Raw genomic sequence first — 10,286 nt, forward strand, 5'->3', positions numbered from 1 at the left:
CGTTTCTTTAATTCGCTATCAATATTAAAGCATACATTTAGGGGGCAACCAACCATGTACATGTGTGCATTGGTATTGGTGTGACTTTTGAATTGATTTTTTCGCTCTATTTTAAACTAATATGAAATTTTAAAAATTGCCTGCACATCAGCATCAAAATACCTTTCTAATGATATATAATTGTTTATACCTTAGAAGTATAGTTTAGCCGTAAAAGGGGTGTAAAGGAAACATGATTGCCTATTTATATAATGATGATGATGATGATAAAAAATAGCGAGGTCCTGAAATCGATTTTTTTTTTTTAGTTTTTTTAACTCCAACCAGATTTAGGAATCAATTCAAATCTACTTTTTTAACTCCAACTTTGAAGAGTGCACATTTTCATTCACATCATCTAAAAATTTTCAACCAAAATTGTGTACATTAGGGCGGGTCATATTTATTTTTTTTACTATGCGCGTATAGCATAGCAAGATCCAACGTATAATTCTAAGCAAGTTTGCCGAAGAAACCATGGATGTAAAATCAATTTGGAGTTTGCCAAATTGCGAAAGTAGGCTTCAAAGAAAACTTATGTGAAAATTTTCACTGTTGCGCCCTCCTCTGGAATATACATATATGTATATAAGTGCATAAATGGATTCCTCATACCAACAACCCCTTATAGCATGTTTTTATACAAAATTTAAGCACTTCTTTACGACACTAAAGCAAAATGCTAAGAAACCTATTGTTTTGCAATTTGAAAAACTCCAAATTGATTTTAGATCCATAGTTTCTAGGGCGAAAAAAATCTCCCATACAATTTGACCCGCCCTAGTGTGCATATTATTATTATGAGCTAAACTGGGTGATCTATCTAATGGTTACTTTTTATAAGTCCCAAAAATTAAGAAAATACTATATTTGTCGGTATATTATTTATTGGTTTATTCGAAAGAGCACACATTCCCATTATTTATGAAACACGATTTCACTCATGTGGCTTTTTCGCCGGGCTTTGTAGTAGCGCATCCTGTTTTCCAAGATCGTGGTGATGCTTTCTGGCTTTATCTCTCAAATAGCCTGTTCGATATTCGCCATAAGGCCCTAACTCTTTAATGGATTGTTGGCATAATATCGGTCTTTCTCGGCACCCCTAAAAAGTCTAACGGCGTCAAATTGTACCTTAAAAACTGATTTTTCGAGCAAAATCGTTGTCCATTTCTTCACTTCATTCACTTTATCGTCAGTGCTCACTAATTCGCCCTGGCGAAGACCGTGAGTGTTGTCCACAAGCAAGCCAGTCTAACGAAATTTATGCACAAATTTGCAGGTGCGGTTTTCTAGAAAATAGTAATTTATTAACATAAAAGATAACCGCAATGCCCTGACTGAAACGCTTTTGTTTTTAATGTCCTACATTCCACTGTGGGTTATGGCAGTGTTCAGAAATTAATTTGTAATCTTACTGAAACTGCAAAATATAGTTCCTAATTTCAGCAACCAAAAATTTTATAAAACCCAAAGGATATTCAAGGGATATGTTTTTAGACTCCGAAGGCATTTCATTTTTTGACTTGAGGCAGCCTATGGCACCTTACCTTATGGATAAGAAAATCGGTCCTTGTACAGAGGTCAATCTTTTGCACTGACTTCTCTTAGGTGCAGTTATCTATGGCTTTTAAGAGAAAAGATCTGAGATTGGTCGGCAGCTAAGACGAATCTAGCTGTTCAGGTTTAACTAATAATAATAATAATAATAGATTGGCGCTTACACATATGTTAGTGTTTGGCCGAGCTTCTCCTCCGATTTGTGGCGTGCGCCTTGATGTTGTCACACAAAGCGGAGGGACCTACAGTTTTACGCCGACTCCGAACGGCGATTGTATTTTTATGAGAAGCTGTTTTTCATGGCAGAAATACACTCGGAGGTTTGCCATTGCCTGCCGAGGGACGACCGCTGTTAAGAAAAAACCTTTTTTCTATATTTTTGCGATGTTGCTTTGACCAGGGTTTGAACCCAGGCATTGTGGAGTGGAAGCGCGCACTGCTTACCACTACACCACAGCGGCCGACAGGTTTAACTGCCTTCACTAAAAATTTGGGTATGAAGACACTTAAGAGCCCATTCGACAGCGGTAATTTTGCAAGGTCTTTTTCGCTTCCAGAAGTGAGTGTTGGTGCACTCAGTTTTTGTTAGCCTTCTGAATTGCCCGGAAAATAAGTGGCTAGAAGAGGTTTGCAAATTTTTCTCAGTTTCTGAGTGTAACTATGGGATTTCTCTAGAGTACCAATAAAGTAATGGCAGCGGATAAATATCAACGGTCATTGGTTTATTGGCATATGGAATGTCATATAATGTCTCATGTAGCAGTTTCGGAGACTAAGAAGGACCTACATTGACAGAGCACTCTCTCTGTGAGTGTCCTTGATTTCAAAAGAAACGTTAATTGTTCACTTTCATCAAGCTAAATGAATTCAAATAGGAGGTGGAATATGTCTTGTGTGATATTAAAATAGGCTGAATATGGGGTCTGGTTCTAACGGGAATAGCTACCACTGCCGTCTGTCTACACATCTATTATAAGAGACTAAAGATAGGAGGTATAAGATTAAAAACTATTCTATTTCGAGGTCGATATTACATTCCCGAATAAAATCCATTAGTTGAGATACTAGCTGAGGGGAATTCCAGGGAGAAAGCAACGAGAAAAAAGTACATATTTATTCCGGAATGTTAATATTTTCACTCGAAAACTCCAGATAAAGTTTCACGCTTTCGCCTACAAAACTTTATTTCGTACATCGTTCAAAAAGTGGAGGTAAAAAGTCAGAGACTCTGAATAAGATAGCTACCAAATAAAACTTTTCTCTTCCAGCATTCTAATAAACTAAAAAGTTTTTGCACAACCTCTAACAAAATTTCCCACACTCTTTTACTTGCAGCACTCTGCTATCTGGCACACATTACGCACGCCGATGAATCACTCGATACACGTGAAGGTGTTGATTTGGTGTTGAAATGTCGCTTCACCGAACACTACGATTCGAAGGATTTCAGCTTTTACTGGGCCCGCTGGAATTGCTGTCCGACGCAATTCGAGAATGTGGCCATCGGCGACGTGCAGCTAAATATGAATTACAGGTAAGTGTGTAAGTAAGTAAGTAAATAAGCAGCAAGCAAAATATCCAACTTCATACAACCATCCTTATTAAAGGCATTAAGTACTTGCCTCTACCTACCTACTCGTATCATAAATCCATTCGATCGTTTACTCAATTATGCACACACACACACACACACACACACACACACACACATGACGGCATGAATGGCCACTACTACATACAACAGCTCACGTGCGTCCGTTGTTTGCCACATTTTAATATTTTTCCATTTGTGCGCCAATAAAGCACAACCGCTGCCATAAATCGCAAACATTACACGTCGGCGTTGAAAGTTTTCTGCCATTCTTGCTTTCGTCCATTATTATTTTTTTTTGTTGTGCAACCTGCCGCTGCCACTAGCCACACGCGCATGCAGCAAATGAACGCAGGTAGCTCATTTTATTGGACAACTGCAAATACAGGTGGTGTGGATGGATGTGTGCTTTCGTATTTATGTTGCCGCAACAATTTCATCGCTCCATCTGAATGGTTAATAAAATCAGCACTTGACGTAATTTACACGAATTATTGCCAATTTGATGCGCATTCATGTGAAGTATTGAATTTATTGCCGTATTACTGTATTTGTGTATGGTTGCACATACATAGCATGTGTGTGTGTGTGTGTGTATGTACATGCATACATATATATAAGTTTTTATGTAAGTACATAAGTAAAAATCATACATTTATGTATTTAGGCTGCCACTTGAAGTTAAAACTGCTGAATGGTTGGTTTGTACTAAATGACTTAAGGCAGGCTGGTAATAGCGTGATTGGGTTAAAGGTGGCCAGATAAGGAAATGGAATCACTAAAAAAGCAGAAAATAAATAGTTGATAAAATCGGCAAAATTAGAAAAAAAAACATACCTACATTTACTTCACTTCGACCAATTCTTTTTGATGACTGGGTAATAAACTCACACAAATTTATCTTTCCTGCACAGAGTTAGTAAGGAGAGCTCTACCAGTATAAAGACTAGTTTTCACTTTAACTGGAGCCACTGCATATTACAACTGAACAGATGGCGAATATAGGAATACGGACAAGCTAGGCTCCCAGTTGCCAATAGTACTATGCCCCAGAGATGATAATCACTGCGGAGTGGTCTTCGAAAGAATCTTCAAAGTCAAAACATATAGCAAGGCGACCTAGAGTACTCTGCCTAGAAGGGACACAGATCGCTCTAAAACCCCAGAGCGTACATGGCCCAAGACTGAAACTTTCAATATCCTTGGGGATCTTCCCAAGCATTTTGCAAGCGAAAATATATGTCATAAGTCTATGCGCAGAGATTAACCTTCGTCAGAAATATCCTTCGAGGTCAAATCTTCTTTTGTCTTGCAGTGCATCGAGAAGCTGAATACCCTTGCTAAGTAAAATACCATCCAACTAATATGGAAACATGGGTGTCGAAGGAAATGAAGAAGCTGATCAGCTAGCCAGGCTGTCTGCTGCCTCGACCCCGATGGTACCGGAGCTCTTCCTCGAGGTGTGTCCCAGTACGATAAAGGAAGCGCTCAGGAAAAAACAGTAAACTGCGGGCACTGCATTGACGAAACATTAGGGGACTTCGTCAAGCCAAGTGCCTATTAGGGGTTACAATCTAAAAAGATAAGGGCTACTTGTAAACCTTGCCAAGGAGAGGCTTAGAATTATTACAGGCATTTTGACGGGTCTTTGCAGGCGGCCACTTGTTTAATCTAGGGATCTGTTCAAGGGACTTATCTCGCTTCTGTAACTCCGCCAAAGGGACACAATTGCACCTTCTCAGGATTATGAACGGGGAACCTGAACAGTTGTGAGGGGCACTTATAACTAACTTCCGCCCGTCTCAAACCCCATGGCACCAGCTTTTAAGATGAGCCCTTTAGCACTAAGATCTACTGGTTCTGAGCTTCAACTTAAGAGTCGAATTGAGCAACAATGGAGCCCTACCAACTTGAATAAGGTAATATCTCTAAAACAGCAGTCCTCGATAGGAAAAAATACACGTTAGACCAAGCATCGCCTATCTTGAACTAAGTGCAAAATTTACTTCGACAAACCCTCATTACATTGACCCAACTTCTTTTGGATATTATATTGAGTAAATTTCTTACCCCTACAAGATCAAGTCTGGCATACCCAAGGCACGAAGCTAACAACCTCTTAATATTCTTACTGCAGCCTAAAATCAAATGAGCTTGACGTAGACTCGCTTATATAGTCAGCTGTCTTAACAACAAAAGAAAAATTAGATGATATATGTATACTAGGGCTGTGCGATTAATTGATTACTCAAAATTTTAATTAATCATAAAGTAAATAACTCAATTATTCGATTAATTGGAAATTATGATTACTCAAAAGTTAAGTTACTCGAGTAATCAAGATTTTTGATTAACCAAAAACAAAAATATTTGAGTAATTTGCTTTATGATTAATCAACATTTCGAGTAAAATGAGTAATCAACATTTCAACTCTTTACATATGTATAAAGTAGCTAAAGTTCCTTGATACTTTGAAAACAACGTTTCTGTTTTCAAAAATTAAAACAAAAAATTTTTTCATATACAGAATGTAAAAAAGAAAATAAGCATTTTCCAAAGCAAACTCTTTTAACGAGCAAAATTATTTTTTTTGAGTAATCATATTTCAAGTAACTCGATTAATTATCGTTTTGAGTAATCAAAATCTTGATTACTCGAGTAATTGATTAACCGAATAATTGATTAACCAACTTGCTCGAGTAATCGAATAATCGCACAGCCCTAATGTATACGCTTAGACTTCTACTTTCCTCTAGAAACACATTTCTTCATCGACATATTTCTGAACATCTGGTCACCTCGTAAAATTATAGTGCATAAGTACATACTTTGTAGTTGAATCCTACATATAAATCTGTCGAAGTATTGCATTGACTTTGTTTGATTTCCTCGATGTACATATCCGGCAACAACGGACATTCCGCCGGTTAACGCTCGCATATGGCCACTTATTTCATAAGCGTTTTTATGCCTTTGTGTGTGCCTTAACATATTTGCCAATCGTTGATGCAACAAAGGCCGATAATTTATTTTCAGCCATTTTTATCGATTTACAGTAAATGAGCAACAATAACACTCAAAGACCGGACATAACAATAATAACAACCGCCAAAAAGGCAGAAGAAGAAGAAGAAGAAGAAGAAGAAGAAAAAGCATTACCGCGAATGAGTTTAGTGTAGGTGAAGTGAAAATAAAGTACAACATTATAACGCAGAGCACGAAAACAATAACAACAGTCAAAAAACAAAAAAAAACATGTCTACAAATAAAAAGACAAAATTCACAAACATAGCCGTTAAAACAACAACTAAATAAGTATGTATGTATGTATGTATGCAGGAAAACTTCAACTCAACTGCAACTACAACAACTCTACATATGTATGTATGTATACCGCTGACATTAAGAACATCAGCAGCAGCTGTTGACGTCGAACATGTTGTTGAGCGAAGACCACAAAAAGTAGCAAGAGCAACAGCCACAACAACAAGAAGAACAATGGCCGAGGTATTACAATTTTCAATGGCAACCTGAAGCTCACACGTATCGCCCGAATGGAGTTGAAGGAGTTGGAGGTGGGGTGAAAAAAAAAAACTATCATAAAAGACATAAGCAACGTGGAGAGCAACGGCAAAGGCGGCAACTGGCTTACAAAAGACAACAACAACAGCAAATGCAACAACTACAAAAACACAACACTATTAATAAAAGCCGCATAATTTTCATTATTGCTTTTCTTCATCACTTATAATTTTTTTTTTGCATTTCGAAAGCTTAGCCAACGCTCTCTATTGCAGTCGTTGTTTTGGTAGTTAAGGTGACTTTTGTGCTCTTTACTGCCTGTGTTGTTTATTGTCTACTGGCATTTCACGTGTTTTACTGCCAACTTTCCCCTTGTTAGTTTCTTTGCTCCTTTTTTACCTTGCAGTTTGTTGTTGGCCAACAAGACGTACACTGCTGCTTTGCTTCTGTGTTTGGCTCTTTATCGACTTCCCTTTCGGAATAAGGCATTGAATTTTTTGAGTTATGCTATCCTAGCCTATAAGTATGCAAGATTATTTAAAATTTTTGTACCATATCGCTACACTTCTCGGAGAGCTTAAACAAATTTGTTTGTTAAAGCCATTTCCGCCCATTGACCTACTCGCTAAGTCAGCAGGTAAATTGACGGCCATAGGCTGAATTCAATTTCAGAACCTTTGGGCACAACTCAATTAGGGCGGAAAGCACAGGCAGCACGTACTACGTGACACCTAGCTTTAAGTAGGAACGAAGGATTCGCACAACGATTGAGGAGAAGGGATGGCGCAAGGGAATTAAACTTAGCCGCAGATTCCTAAACATTTTCGGGGACGGCTCTAAAATGGTAACGGGAGTGGGTAACGGGATTTACTACCGGGATGAGGATAGAAGCAGAGCTATCCGATACCGAAACGAGAATCAATTAAAAAATAAACCCATACGTAGACTGTCAGGTGGCAACCATATAGTATTTCATCCAAAAACGTCCTTCGCAGCATTGACAGGCTAGCCGCAGACAGAAGGCTGCACTATTGGGTGCTTCTTATTAAGGCTACCAAAGGAAGATTGCAGAGTTATTACCGGATTGCTTAGGAGGCATATCCTGCTGGCTGTTCATGAAAAAAAAAATGGGTATCACTCTGCCGCTGTACTGTACTGTCCAAAACACGACTAAAATGCTTGAGAGTCTACCACTTCGAGAAGTTAAAGGTCATTTGAAAATAAGATCTGAAATTTCTACTGAAATTCGCGAAAAGCGTTGACATCCTTTGTGATGTCTGCCTTGACGTTTAAAAACTAACTCCAGCTGGCAACGCTAAGGACCTAACTATCTATATGTGGCGCACCGGCCAGATTAAGCTAACCTAACCTTTGCAGTCCAATAGTTACAAAAAAAATTGAAAGAATATTTTCCAAATCGATCAAAATTGAACCAAAACAGGATATATACATCAGAAATCCCAGCACTGTGAGTAAAAGTCAGAGATCTAATAAAAAAAATTATTCTGGGATTGGGACCAGCCACATGAAAGCACATTTCAATGACAAGGTTGGGATAGCTTTGGATCAGACCGCCTTCATACGTTGACGATCACGGCATCCGTTTGATCTTCAAAGGCTCATTCTTCATAAACAAATCGTATCGGACTTATAATTCTTTTATTCGACTTAGTATCGAAATCTAGTTTTTGCTCTATCCTTATAGGCTGAAACACTGATTTGGAGTGGTAATTAAATGCTTAACCACGTTTCTTGAAAAGTTCATATCATATCAGCAACAAAGAAAAGTAGCAAAACTAATCTCGAGTCAGCTTACCATTTGGATTACTGCGAGACAGGTATCGCTATCGCATTTACTACTTACTCATTTAAGTTTCGATTGCTTTCAGGGTAATCCCCTCCTCCAGCTTATCAAGTAAAAACACTTTCAATGAATGGTGTTGACATCTCAGCTCCGACTCTTACCCTTCGCAATTCCGTACCTAGTATCACTTGAAAGCTGTGGGGTATGTCTGAGTACAAACTCCAAAAAATATTTTTCCCGAATTCCTTGCACAAAGGAGGCTACATCAAATCGCAGACACATAGCAAAAATCCGGTCTTACCACCAAACTACTTTGTAAGTGCCTAAATACATATTCACATACATTGGCACAACAATAGCTGTGATTGTTATTTTTTTCTTTCTTTTGTTATTCTGCTAGCTACATTGCTATTTATTGCTCATTTCTCCATCACATAATGGCAATAGTCAATCATACTGGCATTGCTATTGTGCCGGCATTACTGGTTTATATGTATGAGCTTCGCTGCCGCGTTCCTTATACTACACTCTAAAAAAATCTGTTTACAAATGCGACTATAAATCGAGTATATTTTTGCTTATTTTTAAACATTTTTTGGTAAATTTACACTATGAATATGTATTTTTCTCGTTTACACATTTTCTTGTGTAAAAATCCTTTTTGTTACCGACTTTACACAATTCTGCGGGTAAAATTAAACAGCAGATGTGTATTTTGTAGCTTGTACACACTTTCGTAGTAAATTTACGCACACCATAGCAGCTATATGTATTACACTCTAAAACCTACCTACCTTTTAGCTAGGAAATTTACACAATTTTTTTTTAGAGTATAGTTACAGTGGCGTTAATTGAAATTTATAAGCCTTTCACTTAGTCAGTTTTACGGTTTGACTTTTTGCGGCTCAGTCATTAGTACTTATTATTGTTGTGAACTGTTTCTGGTCTATGATGCCTACAAAAATAGACAAAAGCCTACGTCAAATGCCAAACGCCAACCACCAAACGCCTACGCTATCGCTGTGGCAAGAGGCGAGGGGTAAGGGGCAAGCGACTGTATTGAATGTGCTTTATGTATTTTTACATGCTCATTATGAATAAGTATGTATTCGCAAGTATTTTTCATCATTTCAATGTTGCACAATGGCGTAGCAAATCGTGCGTGAAATGCCTTTTGTTCCATCCATGTTCATGCAGTGTAAATGATTATTCTTCTACGTTTTTATACGAATAGGGAAAAGGTAGATTTTTTTTAATCTTCCTTAAAGAGTAGGTATAGGTATTTGTTAGAAATTGTGGATTATTGTTCGGTTTGTTCATTTTTATAATTAACAGGAGCGGGGAGTGGACAATCCCTTGGAGGTGCCACTATTTATAGCTCAAAGCTAGCTATATTTTAGGGGTAGTGGTTCTCGTCCGATTTTAAAAATTTTCAAAATGCTGCTTAAGGAACCTAAGAGCAATGCGTATACCGAATTTGGTCGAATCGGTGAAGTAGTTTTTGCGATACACATATAAGATATATGTCGGCGGTGCCACCACCTTTTTCTTAAATGTTTTAGAAAAACCAATTTTTTGCTAAAGAACGATTGTATATATTTTACTTTGAATAAATATTGATATATTCCTTAGCCACACTGCTCAAAAAATCTGAAATCCGGTACATACACACATATAAATTCAAGGCCATATTTAAGAAAAGTAGCATAACTTTGACAATTTGTATGCGATTGCAATAAATGAGGTATCAATTTATTTGAAAGTGGTCAAAA

General features: G+C 37.7%; 1 protein-coding gene across 2 annotated transcripts in view; it reads left to right on the top strand.

Moving 5' to 3' along the window:
• LOC118741289 (hemicentin-2-like) overlaps nucleotides 1-10,286 on the top strand; it is a 293,187-nt gene that overhangs the window by 157,435 nt on the left and 125,466 nt on the right. For both annotated transcript variants that reach the window (XM_036473207.1, XM_036473208.1), the window contains exon 2: nucleotides 2,932-3,130. In XM_036473207.1, coding sequence (XP_036329100.1) covers nucleotides 2,932-3,130 — 199 coding nt within the window. The remainder of the gene's footprint in view (nucleotides 1-2,931; nucleotides 3,131-10,286) is intronic.

The sequence above is a fragment of the Rhagoletis pomonella genome, unplaced genomic scaffold (assembly GCF_013731165.1).
Source record: "Rhagoletis pomonella isolate Grant_MI unplaced genomic scaffold, Rhpom_1.0 Rhpom_scaffold_00006, whole genome shotgun sequence".
NCBI classification, from domain to species: Eukaryota; Metazoa; Arthropoda; class Insecta; order Diptera; family Tephritidae; genus Rhagoletis; species Rhagoletis pomonella.